This window comes from Ostrea edulis, chromosome 9 (assembly GCF_947568905.1).
Source record: "Ostrea edulis chromosome 9, xbOstEdul1.1, whole genome shotgun sequence".
Taxonomy (NCBI): Eukaryota; Metazoa; Mollusca; class Bivalvia; order Ostreida; family Ostreidae; genus Ostrea; species Ostrea edulis.
The window spans coordinates 46,615,100-46,640,099 of record NC_079172.1 but is presented as its reverse complement, the minus strand read 5'-3'; the positions used below and the strand labels follow the sequence as shown (position 1 = coordinate 46,640,099).

General features: G+C 36.1%; 1 protein-coding gene across 5 annotated transcripts in view; it reads left to right on the top strand.

The window, feature by feature from the left end:
• LOC125657896 (mediator of RNA polymerase II transcription subunit 12-like protein) overlaps positions 1-25,000 on the top strand; it is a 96,486-nt gene that overhangs the window by 38,107 nt on the left and 33,379 nt on the right. For all 5 annotated transcript variants that reach the window (XM_056149397.1, XM_056149398.1, XM_048888806.2 and 2 more), the window contains 10 exons: positions 5,745-5,975; positions 8,996-9,122; positions 16,170-16,338; positions 17,466-17,642; positions 18,909-19,012; positions 19,179-19,331; positions 22,325-22,463; positions 23,399-23,467; positions 23,562-23,671; positions 23,887-24,010. In XM_056149397.1, coding sequence (XP_056005372.1) covers positions 5,745-5,975; positions 8,996-9,122; positions 16,170-16,338; positions 17,466-17,642; positions 18,909-19,012; positions 19,179-19,331; positions 22,325-22,463; positions 23,399-23,467; positions 23,562-23,671; positions 23,887-24,010 — 1,403 coding nt within the window. The remainder of the gene's footprint in view (positions 1-5,744; positions 5,976-8,995; positions 9,123-16,169; positions 16,339-17,465; positions 17,643-18,908; positions 19,013-19,178; positions 19,332-22,324; positions 22,464-23,398; positions 23,468-23,561; positions 23,672-23,886; positions 24,011-25,000) is intronic.

The following is a 25,000-nucleotide window of genomic DNA, read 5'->3' as shown; positions in this document are numbered from 1 at the left end:
TTAAAACACAACATACTGTATTTTTTAGATTTTTAATTTATAATTATTCATTTCATTGTTTAGCTGTTAAAACCGTGCTTGATATTTTAGATATTTCAGATAGATGGACAGTTATTTTCTCCACTGTATATCATGTATGCCTAAATTCACTATGGAAATTAAGCAACCTCTATCTTGCTGCAGGTTTGACCGTGTAATGTTGACTCAGATTTGATCAAATCATGATTCATGGGATCAGAGTGGGACCATACAGGACTATTTTAAATATTACATATGAGTATTTGTACATACAAGGGCTATTCAAAATGTTTGTGGATACATGCTATTTTTAGCTCACCTCAATATGTGAACTATGGGTATATACATGTAGCTTTAATGTAACAAAAAGTTTTGCTTTGATTGCTTTTGGCGTCAAAAGACATGAACTCTGTTACTATAAATAAATATTTGGTTTCTTGGTAATGACTAGAGACGAGTTTGGACGAAGATGTCTATACAGTATTTGTACAGTGGTTTGTTCAACATTGAAAAGCTTGTCCGACATTGCCTTTGGGATCATGTCTCAGAAAGTTTAGCCTCCGATACTAAATATAGATATTGTTTGATTGAGAACTTGGTCATGATGGGAGGCATTTTAATTAATTGATTGTATATTGTTTAACGTCCCTCTCAAGAATATTTCACTCATATGGAGACGTCTCCATTGCTGGTGAAGGGCTGCAAAATTTAGGTCTATGTTCGGTGCTTACGGCCTTTGAGCTGGGAGGGATCTTTATCGTGCCACACCTGCGGTGATCCTCACGGGAGTGGGAGGCATTTGTGTTTAAAGGGAGGCATTTGTGTTTAACAAACAGTTACTGAGTTAAAAATAAGGTACAATAATACCAGTAAATCACAATGATAATATTTGTAATTGAATTATATACTAGCGGGAAAAAAAACCTGTGCATTATTTGATATATGAAAAAATAATAAAAAATAACAATGAACAAATTTTATTTTTCTAATACTGTTTACAAATGTATTCGTTACAACATTGCATAATCCATTAATGTTAACGTCGAATAACGTCTGTCACACAATCAATTTCAGCACACTCGAAAGACACTGGTATTTGAACTTGAATTAACAAAGTTAATAATGCGTGTGACCACCATTTGCATTCATGCATGCTTGACAACGGCGCCTCATTGATGCCACTAAAGTGTTCAGAAATGCTTGAGGGATGTTGTTCCAGATGTTGGTTAAAGCCCAGCCTAAATCAGCCAATGTCACTGGCTGATTTGGTAAACAGGGTAGACGTCGTTGCATTTCATCCCAGACGTGCTCGATCGGTGATAAATCGGGGGAAACAGCTGGCCAAGGCAAGACATCGACGTTCTGTTGAACAAAAAAAGTCCCTGACTACACATGCAACATGTGGCCTTGCGTTGTCTTGCTGCAGAGTGATGTGATTTTGCTGTCTCTGTATGAAGGGCATCACATGTCGCTGAATAATTTCGTCTCGAAAGCGTACGCCGGTGAGATTTCCATTGACAATTTGTAGAGGGGTCCTTCCACGTGCTGTTATTCCACTCCACACCATAACGCTACCTCCACCAAATTGTCGACGTTGCACAACACAAGCGTCCTGGTACCGCTCCCCAACGCGACAATACACTCTACAATGGCCATCACTGCTATCCAAATGAAATCTGGATTCATCAGTGAAGAGAATATTGGCCCAGTCCTGTATTCTGAATCGCAGATGTCGTCTGCACCAAGCTAGTCTAGCGATACGATGACGTTGAAGCAATATTGGGCGCACCGCTGGACGTCTTGTTCAAATATTGTGCTCACACAGTTCTTGGACTGATTGGTCGAAGTCCAGGAATGCTACGAGCAGTCAAACTTGCTGTCTGCAAATGATTTCTCAGGTGCACAAGTCTAATGTGGTTGTCTTGTCGACGTGATGTCACACGAGGACACCCAGAACATGGTCGATCCCAAGTGTTACCAGATTGTTGGAAACGTCTCCATAATGACTGGATGGTGTTCTGATGAACTCCAAAGTGTCTTGCTACGATATTTTGTGGCATTCCAGCTTGAAGCATCCCAACAGCTCGATTACTTTGGTTTTCACTGAGTCGTGGCATGACAGAAGGGTAACTTTTGTCAAAACTAAAGTGCTTTCCTTAACGAATAGTGTCCAAACAAACCTTTTACACTTCTTACTCCAAACAGTATTGGCCAGTAAAACTTGTGCGTACGAACACTTCAATAAACAACATGTGTTCACTAACCATGAAAAAGTCCGTGCATCTGAGTTGGGTACTATCCGATATTGTTAAAAAACATCACTTTTATCGATTGTTAAGATTTTATAAATATAAACAATAGATATAGAAAAATTATACTAAATTTTATAATGCACAGTTTCTTTTTTCCCTGGTATATGTTACATGTTATTATACCCCCCGCAACAAGTTGTGGGGGGTATACTGGAATCGGGTTGTCCGTCCGTCCGTCTGTAGACGCAATGGTTTCCGGGCTCTAAAGCATTATCCTTTCCACCTACTGTCACCATATCTTATATATGGACTACCCATGGGATGAAGATGTTCCCTATCGATTTTGGGGTCAAAAGGTCAAAGGTCAAGCGCACTGGACATTGAAGTAGCAATATGGTTTCCGGGCTCTAAAGCGTTATCCTTTCCACCTACAGTCACCATATCATACATATGGACTACCCATGGGATGAAGATGTTCCCTATTGATTTTGGGGTCAAAAGGTCAAAGGTCAAGTGCACTGGACATTGAAGTAGCAATATGGTTCTGTTTGTCATGCCATTTGTTTTTTACACTCAGAAAAGAGGTAGTTTATACCTATTACCAACACCCTTTGGGAGATTGGGTTAAGCGGGGGGTATTCTTAGTGAGCATTGCTCACAGTACCTCTTGTTTTACAAAGTTTGTAGTGGCCAATTCTTTTAGTATTTTGAAACCCATGGTGTTGTTTTTAACATGTACAAAGGTCAAATATTCATTGTAATTTTCCAATTTACAACATAATTATCAAAGTAAAAGTCTCCTGCCTTTTCTGACGTAGACACTATAATTCAACCTATAATAATGTAGATGTGTTTACCCATGTATAATCATTGATGTGATTGACATTTCAAAACAAGTGTGAAGAATTGTGGTAAATAAAGAAATTCGTTTAGATCATTGCCAAAGCTGCTAATATAAGTTCATATACATATATGATCAAAAAGTTTTATTTGGCCATAAGAATTTTTTTAAGAAAAATGAGCTTTAACTTTTGATTAAAATTGAGAAATTGTGTCACTTTAGATATGATATTCATCGGTGAAAATCTTCATTTTCACCAATTTGAAAGTCAAATTTGTCATTCAATGCACATTCAAAAAGAAAATGGGGGGGGGGGGGGGGGGGATATAAAAATTTGTTAGATCTGATTTTTGATTTGGGAGATTATTAATTTTATTGATGAATATAGTGTTAAATCAAGAATTACTTTAAAGTATGTATTTGTTTGTTATCGGCAATATCAGGTATTGAAAGCAAAATCAGAAATAGGGAGGTAATACAAGGGTCTTTGAAATGTTTTATTCAAACAACAATTGCCATGTAGTAGCAAATAGACACTGATAATGGATGTTGAAAGACATAAGAGAAATTTCAGATCCATGCCATATTAAAGAAACTAATTGTGAGATCATTAAAGACTCAGTGGGATTAATCATGGAGTACCAAAGACATTTGCTTCAATATGGTTGATTGCACGATCAGTCAAGACATGAATAAGATGGTAATGCTCGACAAAACTGGAAAGGCCGTTCGTAAATTGTGTCAGGATCTGATCAGTTATGGACAGAAAGGCTTTAAGACAGCAGAGACAGATAATACTTAGGAAGCTTAATGTGGGATAAAATCAGAAGAAAAAAAATAAACACTTAAAATGAATTTCATTTTTGTATTTTATTTATTTCTTAAAAGTTTTAGGTAGCAAAAATACTGATATAATTATATGTAACTGGAGTACTCAACCACAGACACTAATAGTCCCTCAATCCTGCTCGGGGGCTTAGAGCAGCCCCTAGACCATAAGCTATTTGACATTTGCTCCATTTACATCTCTTTATACTCCAAATTACTGTTAGATATTAGAAGCAAATTATTGTCAAACTATATCAGACAAGATCTCCATTCTGATTAAAGATTTAATCTTCCTTTTATGGGGATCCGGAAAAATTATCATACATAGTCCATTTATTTTATTTTACTGTAAAAGACAGTCTTGCTTATCAATACGAAATTGGCATTGACCAACTTCTAGTAGCACTATACAAATGTTGACCCAGATTTAAGAGAGCAAAACCAAAAGTGATCAAATGCAAGATTAGAGTGTATACTACATGTACATGTAACTATATTTTTAGCATCTCTAGCATTCGAAATTGGCGTTAATTTAGGTCCCTGCTTTGTAAAGAGGTTTGAATGATACTGAAGGTTAAAGAGATGTGAAATCACCTTTTTATATCTACAGTAAAACATGGTTATAGCGAACCTCCAGGGTCAGCGAAACACAGTTCATTACAGCCAAATTTTATTATATCCAATAAAATTTTTGATATTTTCCTCTCGTAGGGAAATGAATATCACTTCACAAAGAACATGAATTCATTATGAGTGTGTTATTTATAAACATGTTTTATTGTAATCAGAGGGACTATCTCTAATCTGTACAAGTATTCGTCATGAGCACCCTTCTATCTCTAATCTGTAGAAGTATTTGTCGTGAGCACCCTTCTATCTCTAATCTGTAGAAGTATTTGTCGTGAGCACCCTTCTATCTCTAATCTGTAGAAGTATTTGCCATGAGCACCCTTCTATCTCTAATCTGTACAAGTATTTGTCATGAGCACCCTTCTATCTCTAATCTATAGAAGTATTTGTCATGAACACCCTTCTATCTCTAATCTGTACAAGTATTTGTCGTGAGCACCCTTCTATCTCTAATCTGTACAAGTATTTGCCATGAGCACCCTTCTATCTCTAATCTGTAGAAGTATTTGTCGTGAGCACCCTTCTATCTCTAATCTGTACAAGTATTTGCCATGAGCACCCTTCTATCTCTATTCTGTACAAGTATTTGCGATGAGCACCCTTCTATCTCTATTCTGTAGAAGTATTTGCCATGAGCACCCTTCTATCTCTATTCTGTACAAGTATTTGCCATGAGCACCCTTCTATCTCTATTCTGTAGAAGTAGTATTTGTCATGAGCACCTTTCTATCTCTAATCTGTAGAAGTATTTGCCATAAGGAACCTTCTATCTCTATTTTGTAGAAGTATTTGTCATGAGCACCCTTTCATTACTGAAAGCTCTTTGTAAAGTTTCTCAACTGATTAGCTAGTATTAGAAGCTGACAGTTAAACATGTACATGTCTGCATGTTCTCCGATTTGATGCTCTTCAAACACATGAGAATTTTTATAGACAGACTTGAGCCTATAAACAGGGTTGAAGAAAACGTACATTTGATGTACATATCACATCTACATGTATGTGAAACATCTGCAGGAGACTTATATGTTCATTGAAACAATCTGCTTATTCGTGTTAGTACTGTTATAAGTGTAACTCATTTCATTTGAGGCTGCATTTATTTATGTACTGTAGAAAGGAAGAAAAAAAATGAATTGAAGAGTTGTACAAATGTCTATCTTTCATCTTTCCAGCATCTGGTGACCAGGATGCTGAGAATGGAGCTAGACTGACTTGTCACATCCTGCTGCGGTTATTTAAGACATCGGATATGACCTTGACCTCACCTGGTCCCAGACTGGGCAGTAAGTCCCAATCTCAGTGTAACATAAAGAGGTCCTGTGACAAGCACCTGTTGGCAGCCGCCCATGACAGTATCACAGTAGGCCCTGTACTGGCAGTCCTCAAGGCTATGCTGGTCCTGAGTAAGCAAATTTAACACATCTTTAAATTACAATGTATAGATGTCTGGTATTAATGCTTTCAATTAATCAAATATTGTGGGTTATTAAGAAGAAAGTTTGTTGGCCATTTTTGTTATACCCCTGGAAGGCATTTTTGTTTTATTTATTCCACATGAATTCATTTTAATTAATACCACAATTAAATTTTAGCTAGTGTCAAAAAGTCTGTTAGCCAAATAAGTAATTCATTAGTAACTTTCAAGAATTATTCAATAAAATAACTTGAAACAAGTACATGTAAGTGAATGTCTTTAATTTAAAATTTAGAACAGAATATATATTATGCAATTATTTTCCATATTCCTTATTTCCTTTTTACTGAAGTTGTGATTCCTTTTTTGAAATTTAAAATACATGCATTGACCTTTAAAAAGGTCAATGCATGTATTAAACTCTTTACCATGCACTGTACATCTCTGCCTCGTGTCATGACTAACAATAGAGCCCCCCTCCCCCCTCATTTTTCCCCTCTGTGGAAGAAGACTTTCACTAGATGAGCTGCTACTGACTTCACTCGACACACCTCAGCAATTGAATAAAGCATTAATGTAACATTGACTAGATAATGTAAGCTGTGATTGTCCAAACTACAGGGTGATCCAAAACATATGTTACACTTTTAAACTGTTATAAAATTTTAATACCTTAAGTTACAATTATGAAATTTACAACATATAACAAAAAGGATTTAAATTTTTTGTCAATGCATACATTTGTCACAGCTTCCTTGTTAATCACCAAAAACTTTCTTCGGAATAATATATGTCATTTTACAACATATGTTCCAAATGACGTCCCTTTGTCTTTAACATTATTTGAACACGATTTCTGAAGTTTTTTACCACAGCTTTACATGTATCAACAGAGATTGATCTTATTTCTCGTGTAATTGCTGTTTTTAAGTCTTCTGTTGTTTGTGGGGAAGGAGAGTAAACTCTGTCTTTTAGATAACCCCACAAGAAGAAATCAAGGGGGTTCAGATCGGGGGAGTGCGGTGGTCAAACATTTGCGGTACGATAAGAAATGTATTGATCACCAAACGTGTTGTCAAGCCACTGAAGAACACAACCTGCAGTGTGTGGCGTAGCACCGTCCTGTTGAAACCACACATTATCGAAATTTACAATTTTTCATCTAAGAGCTGGTAGAAATTTTGATTTCATTAACTTTAAGTATCGTTCAGAATTTACCGTCACTGCATCGCCTTCGGTGTCTTCGAAGAAAAAAGGGCCAATTATTCTGCTTGAATTTAATGCAGCCCATACAGTAACTTTCTCACAGTGAAGAGGTTTTTCCACATATAAATTGGGTTTCGCCGAACCCCAGAATCTAAAATTCTGTTTATTGACAACATTATTAAGATGGAAGTGGGCCTCATCGGAAAACCATATGGCATCTGTAAAATTTTCAGAGTCGGGTCTACTTTTAAATCCAATGGGCAAACTCTAAACGACTTCTAATGTCTGTCTCTTTTAAATGCTGCATCACACTTATCTTGTATGGAATCAATTTTAAATCAAATTTGAGCATTCTATGAATACTAGATTTGCTAACGGTGCCATTGAGTTCATGCAATACCCGTCTAACTGATTTTTGTGGAGTTTCAGTAATAACTCTATCAATGGCATCAATGTTCTCTTTGGTACGGGCACTCCTTGGTCTCCCAATACCAGAATTGCGTCTTGTGTCATTTGTGGTGCCTTTAACTTCAAACTTCCTCACAAGTCTGTAAATTAGCATTCTGTTGAGCACTTTCATTCCAGGATGTTGTTTTCTCATGGTTCTAATGACTAAAGTAGCAGATTTACACTCATAGTAAAGTTTGACAATTTCTGCCAGCTGTTCACATGAAGGTTCCATCTTGAAAATGGGATGACGTCATTATGACGTCATAATTAACTGACTATTTAACAGAATTTCCCGAAATTTTGTCAAATAAAATTTATATTAATACACTAGATGTTGACAAAATATCTTTGTAATTGCTTTCGTTTTGATAAAGTTATAGATGATTAAAAGTGTAACGCATGTTTTGGGACACCCTGTATTTAGGTTTTCATCATTTTTACATACATTATAAACCTGAACCTGGAATTTTTAAAAGTCTTCCCTTATATTTAGAAAACGAACAAGTACACCATGCTTGGGCAATACTGAATCTGACTTTGCATAGTGGTAGTTTATGTAAATCATCCAGTTTTCTTCTGCATTGAAATGATAGCAGCAAGGTAATGACACCTTTTCTCATGCTGTGGAAAATCTGTGGACATGTTACATCTGAACTGCATTCTCATATGCGTCTACAAAAATTTTGGTTTCAGTACAAATTGATTCTCAATCACTGTTCGATCTCAATCAAGTTCAATTTGTAAAGCACTACCGATTCTTTTTAATCTGCTAGTAGTAAATTCGTTAAACTGAAATGTGAGGTGTAGACGTACATTACTTATCGTTACTTACTGAGGTCATTCAGAAATATCCTTATGTTGTTTTGCTTTAAAATTTTATGATTAAAAAAACCCATTACTCTTTGGATCAGGGTGGGCCCAAATGTAGCGTGTGGGCCTCTTGTTTTCTAAATTTGTTATTACCTGTAGTTTTGAATACCTTAATTGTGAATGATAACTGCAGGTTGAAGGATTTGTTATTGATTGCTGATTTAGATTTTAAACTAAAAGTATAAAGTTTAAGTTAGTATGCTACTTTGTAATAATGGCAGACTTCCTTTCAAACACAAGTGCTTAAAGGAATATCACTTATATTCCCCTTGTCCTTTTAAAATTTGTTGCTTAGCTACATATGGTTCAGTGGTTTAAGGTGTAATGCTTCAAATCTGTAGGTCATGAGTTTGGAGTTTGATGATTTTGACTAAAATTGCAGTTTTTACTATGAAAGGTAAATTTTAAGTTTCCAGTTCAAAATCTTTGGTGTATAATGAGATGTACCACCTTAAAGTAAGAACTTTGAATCCTTTATTTTAGGTGACCTCTGCAGTGATGAGATGAGATGTAAGTCGGGGTCCAGCAGTAAGAAGGAGGACAAAGATGATATATTCCGTACACTGCTCAGTAGTATTGATGATGAGGAGGACATGCACATGGCAATGGGGTAAGTCTAACAATGGGGGCCAGTAAACCAACTTTTATTCACGATGAGACTATTTCACGACGAACTGGTTTGCGGTGACTACTTTTCACCACTGAAAAAATCTTAATCAAAAACATTATACAAGAGACATTAAAGGACTGGTTTGTGGTGAGTACATTAAACGAGAGACATTAAAGGACTGGTTTGTGGTGAAAAATATTGGCGACAAGGAGGTTCTCGCAAACCTTGCAAAAATTTCTCACACATGAAAAAATGTTTGTTTACAGTATCAGTGCAGTCTTAAGTTCACATAGACAGTATCGACAAACAGGGTAACATAGTATAGTTAAGGGACCAAATTCTTTATAATTCTGAGTTTTAAGAGGTTGTATTATACATGTATATTCATGTATATATGATGAAAACAAAGTTTAATTTCTTTCAATTTTATAGATAACATTTTTTTGAAAAAATTGAAAATTGTTAACTAGCAAAATTTTTTAAAAAGTGCAAAATCCTACATCGGAGGGGCGTTGATCCTTCGGCTCAATGCATCAGTTAAATTTTACATTTCTACTACAATTCTCACCTCTACATGTGTTTAGAAAAGGGGGAACTAGTCTATAAATCAAACTTTGCATGTAGAAATAACAACTTTGCATGTGATAATAACGGAAAAAGTGCTTCCCTCCTGTTGCTACATGCCTGATAAATTTTTGTGTGTACATTAGAGTAATTGCAATACAGGTCAAGCTGTGCAATGTAAGTTGATTTACACAAAAAATAATTTTCAAAAGATTGAATCATACTGTCACAATTAACCCTTATTAGCTCACTTGAGATTTCAGCTCAGCTGATCGCCTGTTTTCTGTCGTCTGTCTGTAAACTTTTTACATTTTCGACTTTTTCTCCAGAACCACTTGGACAAATATAACCAAACTTTGCGAAAAGAATCCTTTGGTGAAGGGCTTTCAAGTTTATTCAAATGAAGGGCCATACCCCCTTCTAAGGGGAGATAATCACAAAATACAAAAATAGGGTGGGGTCATTTAAAAATCTTCTTCTCAAGAACCACTATAGTCAGAAGAGCCGAAATTTACATGAAAGCTTCCTGACATAGTACAGATTCAAGTTTGTTCAAATCATGGCCTCTGGGGGTTGGATGGGGCTGCAATAGGGAATAAAAAATTTACATACAAATATATGGGAAAATCTTTTAAAATCTTCTTCTCAAGAACCACTAAGCCAGAAAAGCTGAGATTTACATGAAAGCTTCCTGACATAGTGCAGATTCAAGTTTATTAAAATCATAGTCCCCAGGGATAGGATGGGGCCACAATAGGGGATCAAAGTTACATACAAATATATAGGGAAAATCTTTAAAAATCTTCTTCTCAAAAAATACTGGGCCAGGAAATTGGAAATTTACATGACAGTTGAGACTAGAGATGGAGATATAGACAAAAATATTTTTAAAAAATCATTTTCAGAACAGCAAGACCATGTTACTAGGAGTAATATTGATATTGATGCATTCCTACACATTGTATGTTGTGTGGATTCAAATTTGGTGAAGCCATCTTTGAAATAACCCAGTAGCCTAATGTCCAGTGCCTTGTAAAATCTGGAGTGGGCATGTAAAAATTGCATAAGCAGAAGCCCGCCAGGCATGTCTAATTTTGTGCAAGAAAAATCATCGTACATATATTGAGCTAGTGCAATCAACGAAAATGTTTATTTTCTTTGAAAAATATAGATGATATGGTCCTTTTGTCCGTAAATCTCCCTGATATAAATCATTTTTTTGGACTGGGAACTGGAAACTAGAACAAGAATATATTTTTGTTGGCCTTAATTAAATGAACATAATATGGTATAATTTTTGCCATTAGTACCAGTATCTAAAGATATAAATCATACGGAATATTATTAGACATGATATTAATGATATGGAGAAATTTTTGACTTCAGACAAATATGGTTTCTGGACAGTAACTCGAAAAGTTTAAAACTGAAATAAGTTCTTCACAATTATAAATATGCCACATCATTCCTGACTTTACAATGTATCCCATGCAACTCGGCTCATGCAGAGTTTTTAAGAGTCAAGAATGATGATCTAAATTATCTGTTAATAATATTCAATCTTTTATGAAAATATATTTCAGCCGGTATACATATGAATATTTCAATATTAAATCGAGTTCGTAATTCAATTTTACCGATAAACGATAGATTAGTTGAATTAAAAGTATTAGTTACCGATATAAGATAAAAATATGTAGATACTTGTACTTTATACATAATTTTAAAATACATAAACAATACAATATGTCTAGATATTTGTGAACGATAATCATTTGGGTGGTAGTCCATGATAATCGTCGGACTTGTTTAAAAAACACTACATTACGCCGCCCAGAAAAATACCAATCTTCTTAGGACGCGCATATAAGTCGGACATAGAGTTTTGGACCAAAAATTGACTCCCAAAAATCCGACTTCTAGGCGAGTATATACAGTAGGTGGATTTTTCAAGTTTATTTTTGGAAGAAACTTTTTCATTGTAACTACTAAACAATTAGCTCATTTCAAGAACAACATGACTACAATTTGACAATCCATCTGTCTGTCATAAAGTCTTGTGAATGCTTCTCCTCCTGTATTGCTAATTGGATAGACTGGAAACTGTACATTGCTTCATTGCCATGTGTAGATCTTGATATGCAATACAGGTTGAGGAGTGCAATGTAAGTTGATTTAAATAAACATTTTCAAAAGATACACACGTCAAAAGACAAGATTCCAATCAGCAGAAAGGTTACATTAGAGATACTGATGTGAGTAATAATAACTGACAATAATCCATCTGTTCATTGGCATTTGACGCACTTGTTTTTGTCTGCAGTGTGAAACGATTATATGTTAATAATGTACACGTGTTGGATGTACACATGTTGGTTAGAAATTTTTTTCATTCGGAAAATTAAAACCATATAGATTTGTTTTTGATTATTTTCAGTTTTAAATATGTAAATAGCATACATGTATGTATACAACATACCTTCATATACTATTTCAGATTGTATCAGATTCTGTATAATACTGCTGTCTGCATATGTTTTCAGGACCACAATTATGTAAACTAGTTTTTTAAACTAATTGTGCCATCCTGTTTAAATAAAGGACATTATTATTATTATTATGTTACACAAGCAATTTCAGAGGCATGAATTTGTGTTTTGGTTATCGAAAATAATGAATAAAATTAATAATGAAGAATTGCTGATATGATAAAGACATTCAGGACCCAGTTGCACGAAGGTTAGTTAACTTTAACTAACAGTTAATTTTACAGTAACTCTTAACGTATATGGTGATAACTAGATGTTAACTGTCAGTTAAACTGAACTCATCTTCACGCAACTGGACCCAGATCCTGAGAAGTCAAGGACTAATATTTACATACCTTGTTACATCATGACCCTGCATTGCCTGCAAAAAATCTAAGGGACACATAAATATAATCAGTAACTAAAAATTTTGTGCAGTTATACTATTTTTCAGTAATTACGCCTAATATCCCTTAACTCGCACTTTATTACAATCAGATATAGTCATTTTTCTATCTTTATTTCTATATTAATGCTTTAAATTGAGAACTGCAAGTGCTAATATGTTGTATGCCCCCAGTATTCAGGGGAAATAAATCAAACCATTGGGAAAAATGTATCCCATTACACAGAATTACATGCCTTCCCTCTTCCAGGGGTAGATGCATAATTTATATATATATTTTTTGTACTTTTTGTCTGTCTGTCACAAAATCTTGGAAACGCTTCACCTCCTACATGGCTTATCGGATAGACTTGAAACTTTGTACAATGCTTCATTGCCATTTGTAGATATGCCAATTGTCAGGACAGGAGGATTCAATTATTTTCCTATAAGTCAATATAGTGGATCTAAGAGAAGTAAAGGATGTAAAATAGTTTGTGAACACTTCTTCTCCTGTATGGCTTATCGGATAAACTGATAAACAGGGAGAGATAAATTTCTTTTGTACATTTTGTCTGTCATGAGGATCCAGTTATTGTGTTGCCTGCGTTACGCAGTGGCGACATATAGGGATCACTATCCGTCGTCTTGCGTCGTCGTCTTGCGTCGTCGTCTGGCGTCGTCACAAAAAATTCCTGTCACAGTTTTCTCAAGAACCACATGGGGCAACTCCCTGATATTTGGCACAGAGCATCAGTGTGGCCAACTGTATTGTGTAAGACATTTTCGAATCTGTCGCTTATCAACTTCCTGTTTGTCGGGACTTAGAATTTTTTACAGCAAAAAAAATTCTGTCACAGTTTTCTCAAGAACCACATGGGGGCAACTCCCTGATATTTGGCACAGAGCATCACTGTGTCCAACTGTATTGTGTAAGACATTTTCGAATCTGTCGCTTATCAACTTCCTGTTTGCCGGGACTTAGAATTTTTTACAGCAAAAAAAATTCTGTCACAGTTTTCTCAAGAACCACATGGGGGCAACTCCCTGATATTTGACACAGAGCATCACTGTGTCCAACTGTATTGTGTAAGACATTTTCGAATCTGTCGCTTATCAACTTCCTGTTTGCCGGGACTTAGAATTTTTTACAGCAAAAAAAATTCTGTCACAGTTTTCTCAAGAACCACATGGGGCAACTTCCTGATATTTGGCACAGAGCATCACTGTGGCCAACTGTATTGTGTAAGACATTTTCGAATCTGTCGCTTATCAACTTCCTGTTTGCCGGGACTTAGAATTTTTTACAGCAAAAAAATTTCTGTCACAGTTTTCTCAAGAACCACATGGGGCAACTCCCTGATATTTGGCACAGAACATCAGTGTGGCCAACTGTATTGTGTAAGACATTTTCGAATCTGTCGCTTATCAACTTCCTGTTTAGTGACAAAAACCATTTCAATAATTTACTTTTTCAACATTATACGTGATATATTACATATAGAATGAACTAGCAGGCGACACATGTCTTCCGGGGAAGACTTAATACTGCGTTTTCTTTAAAGGTTATAGTAGATCCAGAGGGGTGGAGGATGTAAAATGGCTTGTGAACACTTATCGGATAGCCTTGAAACTTTGTACAATACTTCAATGCCATTTGGAGATGAGCATGTTGTCGGGATAGGAGTATCTAATTGTTATCCTCAAAGCTATAGTGGATCTAAGATGGGTGAATAATGTAACATGGCTTGTGAACACTTCTCCTAATGACTTATCAGATAGCCTTGAAACTTTGTACAATACTTCAGTATCATTTAGTGATATTCACATTGTTCTGACCCAGGGATCTAATATTTTCCTGTAATATACCTTGGGTCAAAGAGGAGTGCTATTTAGCTCACCTGAGCCGATCGAAGGCTTAATTTGTCCATTGCCTGTCGTCGGCGTAAACTTTTCACATTTTCATCTTCTCCAGAACCACGAAGTAAATTTCAACCAAACTTAGCACTAAGCACCCTTGGGTAAAGGGCTTTCAAGTTTATTCCAATGAAGGGCCATACCCCATTCAAAGGGGAGATAATCACAAAATAGGGTTGGGTCATTTAAAAATCTTCTTCTCAAGAACCACTTGGCCATAAGAGCTGAAATTTACATGAAATGTTCCTGACATAGTGCAGATTCAAGTTTGTTCAAAACATGGCCCCTGGGGGTAGGTTGGGCCACAATAGGGGATCAAAGTTTTACATAGGAATGAATAGAATAAAATTTAAAATTCTTCTTCTCAAAAACCACTGGGCCAGAAAAGCTGAGATTGACGTGAAAGCTTCCTGACATAGTGCTGATTCAGGTATGTTCATGGCTGCTTGGGTAGGATGGGGCCACAATAAGGGATCAAAGTTTTACATACTAATATATAGAAAAAAATCTTCTTAACAAGAACCATTTTGCCAAAGAAGTTTTTATTAGCCCAAAAGCTGCCTGACAGAGTTCAGATTCAAGTTTGTAAAAATCATTGTCCCCAGGGGTTGGATGGGGCCACAATAGGGGATCAAAGTTTTAAATGCAAATAGATAGGGAAAATCTTTAAAAATCTCTCAAGAAACATTAGGCTAGGAAAGTACAAATTTACACGAAAGATTGCTGACAAAGTGCAGATTCAAGTTTGTAAAAATCATGGCCCCCTGGGGTAGGATGGGTCTACAATAGGGGATCAAAGTTTTACATACAAATATATAGGGAAATATTAAAAATCTTCTGAGAAATCAATGGGTCAGAAAAGTGGCCCCTGGGGGTAGGTTGTGGCCACAAAAGGGGATCAAAGTTTTACATGGAAATAAATATAGAAAATCTTTAAAAATCTTCTCATGAAGAACCACTGGGCCAGAAAAGCTGAGATTGACATGAAAGCTTCCTGACATAGTGCAGATTCAATTTTGATTATGATTTAAACATGTTTAAACCTTGACCTTTGAAGTGTTACCAAGGGAAATATTAAAAGAATGGTAAAAATCATATGCTCAAGAATAATAAATATGGAAGCATCTGAAAATAGTTAACTTAATTTAAACAATATTTTATTCACAAATAAGTGAATGGGATTGGGCAGCATCATTGCTTTTGGCTCAGTTTGGTGGTCATTGATGAAACATCCAAAGTTTTTATTAGTATTCATTATTATGACTTACAAATCTCTTATAGTATAATTATTATAATTGTGTAGTGGTTGTATGTTGTAGACCCTATAAGTCTTAGTATAATTTTGTTGTAGACCCTGTAAATCTTAGTATAATTGTGTTGTACACCCTCTAAGTCTTAGTATAATTGTGTTGCCGTTTTGTGCTGTAGACCCTCTAAGTCTTAGTATAATTGTGTTGCCGTTTTGTGTTGTAGACCCTCTAAATCTTAGTATAATTGTGTTGCCGTTTTGTGTTGTAGACCCTCTAAGTCTTAGTATAATTGTGTTGCCGTTTTGTGTTGTAGACCCTCTAAGTCTTAGTGTAATTGTGTTGCCGTTTTGTGTTGTAGACCCTCTAAGTCTTAATATAATTGTGTTGCCGTTTTGTGTTGTAGACCCTCTAAGAGGAAGCATGGTATGGAGAGTGCTGGTCTGAGTGACTTTGCCCGTCACGCCCTGAAGGAAATGTGTAAACAGGAATGGGTACAGGAAAAATTTCTCAAGGACCCAGAGGGCGTACAGAGCTCTGATCTCTTACTGGACAACATGCTGTCCAACAAGCAGGTTTGTTACCTTAGTTTTACTTCCGTAGTAATGGAAGAGTTCAATTAAGAATTATTCTCTTTGAATATATTGTTTTCATTAAACTTAAGGTACACAAAATTTGATAAATGCAGATACTGAAAAATGGTGAAACAAATATGTTATTGAATAAAATATGGTGATACAGAATAAAAAGATATACAGTGAAACCTGTCTAATTTGACATGCACTGGGAGAGTCCCTATATAAACACAGTGAAACCTGTATAATCTTACCTATGCAGTGAAACCTGTCTAATGTGACATATGCAGTGAAACCTGTCTAATCTGACATGCACTGGGAGAGACCCTATATAAACACAGTGAAACCTGTTTAATCTGACATGCACTGGGAGAGACCCTATACAAACACAGAGAGACCTGTCTAATCTGGCATGTACAGTGAAACCTGTCTAATCTGACATGCACTGGGAGAGTCTCTATATAGATACAATGAAACCTGTCTAATCTGACATGCACTGGGAGAGACCCTATATAAACACAATAAAACCTGTCTAATCTGACATATACAGTGAAATCTGTCTAATCTGACATGTACAGTAAAACCTGTCTATTCTGACATGCACTGGGAGAGACCCTATATAAACACAATGAAACGTGTATAATCTGACATGCACTGAGAGTCCCTATATAAACACAGTAAAACCTGTCTAGTTTGACATGTACAGTGAAACCTGTCTAATCAGACATATACAGTGAAACCTGTCTAATCTGACATGCACTGAGAGACCCTATATAAACACAGAGAAACCTGTTTAATCTGACATGCACTGAGAGTCCCTATATAAACACAGTAAAACCTGTCTAAGCTGACATATACAGTGAAACCTGTCTAATCAGACATACACTGGGAGACAAATGTTTTTGTCTGAATAGACGGTGTGTTGGACTAAATAGTGAAACTAACAAGGATCAGAAGTTGAGAATGAAAATAGTGTTGGAATGCCCGGTGAAATGGATTGCACAGGTGTCAGATTAGGCAGTTTTCACTGTACTACGTGTAATGATAAGCTCAAACTTCAAAAACCTGGTCAAATATTTTGGCTTATGGTCCTCTTCTTGATAACTCTATTGAATAATTGCTTACAGGCTCAGCAGCTGCTCCAAATGATCTGTTACCCCAACGGGGTTCCTAACCAAGTGGATGGGAGTGAACCAGATGTGAAACAGATCATTCAACGTGTTTTACAGACTCTAGACATGTGGGGGCTACGTGTGTCATTGCTCGAGTTACAGCTCCTCTTCAAACAGGCCACCACACAAGCAGTACGTAACTCACCTTCACGTAGTGGTACAAACCACCATTCAGTCGATATGTAATCAAACATTGTAGCACACATTTACCAAGTGGAACAGACAAACACGTAAGCGGTCTGTAATCAAGTATTACCAGACCTATACGAAGTGATACAGGCTACCACACAGTATGTAATTAAACACCACCAGACCTTTATGATGTGATACAGGCCACCACACAGTATGTAATTAAATACCACCAGACTTTTATGAAGTGGCACAGGCCACCACACAGTATGTAATCAAACATCACCAGACCTTTATGAAGTGGCACAGGCCACCACACAGTATGTAATCAAACACCACCAGACCTTTATGAAGTGGCACAGGCCACCACACAGTATGTAATCAAACACCACCAGACCTTTATGAAGTGGCACAGGCCACCACACAGTATGTAATCAAACACCACCAGACCTTTATGAAGTGGCACAGGCCACCACACAGTATGTAATCAAACACCACCAGACCTTTATGAAGTGGCACAGGCCACCACACAGTATGTAATCAAACACCACCAGACCTTTATGATGTGGCACAGGCCACCACACAGTATGTAATCAAACACCACCAGACCTTTATGATGTGATACAGGCCACCACACAGTATGTAATCAAACACCACCAGACCTTTATAAAGTGGTACTCAACACCACACAGTATGTAATCAAACACCACCAGACCTTTATGATGTGATACAGGCCACCACACAGTATGTAATCAAACACCACCAGACCTTTATGATGTGGCACAGGCCACCACACAGTATGTAATCAAACACCACCAGACCTTTATGAAGTGGCACTCACCACCACACAGTATGTAATCAAACACCACCAGACCTTTATGAAGTGGCACAGGCCGCCATGTTATAAGGAATTAAACTCTACTAGACCTTTTCTGAGTAGACAAACTTCTGAATCCATATTTCCATTGTCCAGGTGAAAGGACAGACACATGTAGTAGGCATTGACTTGCTTATATGTCTGGTTATACACAGGTTAAGATGAAGCAAGAATGCAGAGGAATGTATACATTTATTAACTTCCATTGAATTCAAATATTGTAGTTTAAAAACAATTTATCATCATTTGAGAATCCAGAAATTCTACCAATACTTAACATGTAGAACTCTGTAATGAAAATGAGAAAAATAATGTTTTGATAATTATGAATAATTGAATTATTACTTTAATTAAATCATAGTCTTTTATTATTATTATTTTTTTTTTGCTAGGACACCAATATACTGCTGGACAGCATTGCTAGAGGAACGATTGATCTGTTCCATCGACAGACCGAGTCAAACCGACACACTGATATAGACTCAAATCAACAAAAGTAAGTGTTCTGTTAACTGACCGAGTCCAAGACACACTGATATTACTCAAATCAACAAAAATATATGTAAATGTTCCATTGATAAACTGAGATAGATTGACGAAATGGAAGAAGATTTAATTTTTGAAATTCATCATACATTGAATAAAAATTCTTCCTTTTCTAGACCTGATCCTGATGCAATTTGGCTGGTGGGCCCCCTGATCGCGAAGCTCCCAAGTCAGGTCCAGGGACGAGTATTGAAGCTGTCTGGGCATGTGCTGGAGAGTGGAAACAACTTCCAATCGAAAGGTCGCGACAAGGAGAGGAGTCAAAGAAGGTTAGTGACCCTTCACAGTGTGAATTTTAATGACAGCTTTGAATGGCCTTACTCATTATGTCTCTTTCATGTGTTATTGTAGTGTTTTAGCTCACTGAGCTGAAGACACGAGCGAGCTTTTCTGACCAAAAGTTGCCTGTTGTTGTAATTGTTGTAATCCTTTCTCATTTTCACCTTTCTCCAAAACCACTGTACCAATTTCAATCAAACTTGCCATAAAGCATTCTCGAGTAAAGGGAATTTAAGTTCGTTCAGATGAAGGGCAACGCCCCCTTTCCAGTGGATTCATAGCATGTAAGGAATAGAGTGGGGTGCTCAAAATATCTTCTGAAAACTATTGAACCAGAAAAGCCAAGATTTGTATGAATGCTTCTTTATATATTGAAGATTCAAGCTTGTTCTAACCATGGTGGTGGTGCATTAACTTTTGATGTATTGTAGGTTCCTTATTTTATGTGAGTACTTAATATCGTGAACCGTAGATGTCAAATCATGAGAACGTGAATTTCAAGTGACCTGTTAATCAAGAGTTTGTACAAGTGACCTGTTAATCAAGAGTTTGTACAATTTCAAGTGACCTGTTAATCAAGAGTTTGTACAAGTGACCTGTTAATCAAGAGTTTGTACAATTTCAAGTGACCTGTTAATCAAGAGTTTGTACAAGTGACCTGTTAATCAAGAGTTTGTACAAGTGACCTGTTAATCAAGAGTTTGTACAATTTCAAGTGACCTGTTAATCAAGAGTTTGTACAAGTGACCTGTTAATCAAGAGTTTGTACAAGTGACCTGTTAATCAAAAGTTTGTACAATTTTTTCCGATCATTTGTTTGTTGTCTGTCTGACATTCTGTTCATCTCTAAACTTTACACATTTTTATACTCCCTGCAAGCAAAGTTTATGGGGGGGGGGGGGGGGGGTGTATACTGGAATCACCTTGTCTGTCTGACCGTCCGTCTATATGTCCATAGACATTATTTGACCAGAGTATACCTTTAACACCAATGAACATATTTGATCAAAACTTTATGTATATCTTGTATGAATAATGAAATTGTGCACCCCCTGTTTTTGATTGAGATTATTCAACATTCAAGGAAGATATGGATATTTTTTTCCATTTTAAGGGGGTGTTGTCATTTAAATACCATTCAAATATTTTTATTGAGATTCTTGTACATTCAAGGAAGTTAAGGATATTTTCATTCTTGAGAGCTACAGGGCCAGTAATGTATTATGATATGCAAGCTTTTGAACAAATCACCAAGACACAATTCTAAAGTCACAAAGGACCAAGCTGAGTGGCTTAACTAACAAATGTGTTGTTTCTGACACACATCCCAAGCTTGTCCTGAATACCAACTCAATATTACCAGTCTAAAGACCTCAATTGAGTTTCTGTACCAACAGACTAATTAAAAGATGATGGTGTAGATTTATAGTGCAGACTGCTCAGTAGAGTCCCTGCTACACTAGGACTAATTAAAAATGACAGGACAGTTCTATTATACCCTCTGGGCTCTGGTTGATCAACAATAATTGGCTATTTATATGAAGATTGTGATTGGAAGGCTATACAATGCTGATTGGAGAAGAATTACACCATCTGATTGGTCTATCACAAATTATGTTTCAATCCACTCTACACTAGTTTCATCACAATATTATGAGTGCAAATATTTTAATGGGAATATAAAGGGTAAAAAATCTTTTTTTTTTAAACAACATGCACCAGCACCAGGTTGACTCAGGTGAGCATTGTGGTCTATGGACCTCTTGTTTTGGTGCTTCTCTCTAAATTATGTTGGAATCTACTGCAATGAACTTCTCAAAAACAGCTGGGCTAGTTTCAACCAAACATTATGCAGTGCTGATATTAATTCTGATACAGACAAAGAAAATCAAAATTAGAAAGTTAGGAAGATGCATCTTTTTTAGTACTTGATTAGTTGATAGAGCATTGACCAATGTACATACATAGAATAGCTAGTCTCATGTTGCATGTCCAGTATTGTGCTGACAAATTTTTGAATGACCCTACCTTAGACGCTGACTGGTATCAAACAAATGCTAAAAAAATGTTGGCTTATTAGTTGGATGTGTTTTTCAAAAGCAAGGTTAAAGTTATATGATTATTGACAAAATTCTAAAAATCACATGCCTTGAGGGACATAAAAAGTCTTTTTTAGAAGTTTTGACAGGAGATATATTTCAGATATGTTCCATTTAATATGTATTGATACAATGATAACCACATGTCCCTCGCGGACACCCCAGTTACATGTCTGACCCAGCGCTTAATTTCTGCTCATTATTGGACTTGATAAATCATACATTCATAAGAATGGTTTGTTTTATTGTATTTAGAATATGGATTTTTATGCCCCTATAATTGGAAATTCAGGGGCATATAGGTTTTGGTCTGTCCATGTTTGTCTGCAAAAACTTTAAACACGGCCATAACTTTTGAATGGATGGTGATAGGGCTTCCATATTTTGCATATGTATATGTGACAAGACCTCTCTATAGATAGCAGAATTTTGACATTTTGACCTTGGAGTTTGACCTACTTTTGAAAACTTTAACCTTGGCCATAACTTTTTAATAGTTATAGTGATGTTGCTATCATATTTTACATGTTTATTCTTTGTGACAAGACCTTTCTTTGGGTACCAGAATTACTTTGCTGTCATATGTATCGTAAATATGTCTTGTTCCTTGAGGGCCACCAATAGAAACTGGTCGCCACCAGATAACTGAAAAATTGTTGAGTGTGGCGGAAAACATCAATCAATCAACAATCGTCTAGTAGTATATTTTGTTTGAAAAAGAATGCTTGTCTGTCTATAAATGTACCTGGACAGTTTAAGTCGACAAAATTTCAAATTATGCTTATATTTTTCAGTGAATATTTTATGTACATGTAATAAGTCTTGTATTTCAGTAAAGAATTTATGTAATTCAATAAACATGGAAAATGTTTCTTTTATCACAGCAAGTCCCTCCTTAGTCACCAACCATTCCTGTGTCTGATTCTAACCTGTCTGAAGGGCCAGGATGAGCAGAGAGAGGTCCTGTTAAACTCACTACTGTCTCAGCTGGATCGGTTCATCAATAACTGTAAAGAAGCTCTGGTCAGTCAAAATTAGTTATCAAAAGTCATTAGTAAACATGTAGTTTCGGATTTCACAGAAAGTTTTACCACTTACTTTGTCAAACACATTGTGCAGTGGTCTAATGGATTAAGCTTGCAACTATATGGTCACTGGTTTGAATTCTAGCTTGGCCATTGTGTGTGGTCTTTGTACAAGGCACTTTATCTGCATTGTGGCAGTTCACCCAGCTTTGAATGGTTAGTGTCTTTAGCTAGAATTTAACCTGGGATGAATGCACCGGGTACCACAGAAATCAAAGATCTATAATTTATTGTTGTATCCAGGCCTCAAGACCATAAACTGAAAATAGGCTTAAGTCTAAATTTCCAATCCAGCTAACTTTTAAAATAATTTTCATAAACAAATAGAATTTTCAGAATATGTTTGCATTTGAATTCTTTATAAACCTGCAGTTTTTTTAAACATCTGTGCTACTGTACATAGATCTTAAGATACAAGTAATCAAAATTTTTGCCTACATCTGTAAGTTTATTCTCAGTTTATGGTCTTGGGGCCTGGACTGTATCAATTATTAGCTCATCAGGATTGTTTGGAGAATTAATGCCATACCAGGATGTTGGTATTAGTGCCAGATGATAGATTTTTTTTTTTAATTCATGAGCCTCACACGATTAAACTTGCATGGATGTGGCTTCTATGGATAAACGCAACCATTTATGATTCAAATGCTGCATCTGACCTATTTAATGTGCTTCAAACTTGGATGATTTTCATTACTACTTCTTTGTGTCTTTTTAAGAAAATAAATAGAAAGCATGAATTCACTCTAGTTATATATTCCTGGGGGGCTCCATGCATTGATCCAACCCATGTACCAATTGCTTTTTATAACAGGTTTTCAACCCACCTGACTTAGCTCAGTTGTAATCTGACTATTCTTGTTTTGATTTTAGGATAAAACACCAGATGAATTCAAAGTTCGAGCAAACATTCACGAAGCCCTGTTGCTGAAATTGTCTCTGGTAAGCTTATGCAAGGTGAACATGATCAAGTAACCTTGTTCAAAGATCTGATGAGTACATGTTTAACCCTGTTGCTTCTTGTGCCTGTTGTCAGGTTGGTGGGATGTTTGACACGATACAGAGGAGCATGACCAACACCACAGACTGGGCTCAACTTCTCCTGCAGCTGGTCACTAGTGGCATCGTGGACATTCAGTCTAATAGGTAGTTATTTACAAAGGGCGAGTGGACACTCGGTCTGATAAGTGGTCACTTACAGGTATAAAGGGCTAGTGGACACTCGGTCTGACTAGAGCTTTTTTGTGTTAGAGGTGTTTTTAGTGCTACTCTGTATTTCCTAAATGGGACAGAGTGCACCTTACTAGAGCAATAACAATATACTAACTTTTGAATAATGTAGTTGTTTTGTGTGATTGTAGTGAGTTGTTCACAGTGCTACTGGACATGTTGTCAGTTCTGATACATGGGACACTGATAACAGAGGGGTCTGATAAAGGAGAAGATATTAACAAAATGTATACCAACCTCATTAAGAAACTACGGGTAAGTCTCCAAGCACAAAACGAACCTCATCAAGAAACTAGGGATAAGTCTTCAAACACAAAACCAACCTTATCAAGAAATTTATTATCAGTCACCAAACACAAAAGCAACCTCATCAAGAAACTACGGGTAAGTCTCCAAGCACAAAACCAACCTCATCAAGAAACTAGGGGTAAGTCTCCAAACACAAAACCAACCTCATCAAGAAACTAGGGGTAAGTCTCCAAACATGTAACCAACCTCATCAAGAAACTATGGGTAAGTCTCCAAACACAAAACCAACCTCATAAGTCACCAAACACAAAAGCAACCTCATCAAGAAACTACGGGTAAGTCTCCAAGCACAAAACAAACCTCATCAAGAAACTAGGGGTAAATCTCCAAACACAAAACCAAACTCATCAAGAAACTAAGGGTAAGTCTCCAAACACATAAACAACCTCATCAAGAAACTAGGGGTAAGTTTCCAAACACAAAACCAACCTCATCAAGAAAATTAGTACAAGTTACCAAATGAAATACCAACTTCACCAAGAAAAGAACCAGAGCCACGAATAGCCAAAAATGGCCCTTAGTCAGAACATGATATTATTCTCGGGGACAAAAGCCAAGAATATCTATTTTTCAAATATGTTATCCTTTTTCCGATATCTTTTCAATTTTTTTTAGTTATTGACGTTCAAAGTACCCATTGTTTTGGCCAGATTGTTATTGACGTCACAATTTTGCAACGTAATGTCACAATTTTACAACGTTTCATGTACTTTTACGTGAAAGTTCTCTAGGTATAAAAGTGAAACAAAAACACTATTCAGGGCAATTTAATTATAATATTGTAAATATTTAAATCTGTCTATATTAATTCTATATTAAAACACACACCTATATAGTATACTCATACATCTCTTTCTCCTCTCTCTTTATATTTTTTAATTTTTATTTATTTGCAACCATTCAACAGTTTTAAAGTAATATTAATTCAGTACCTCT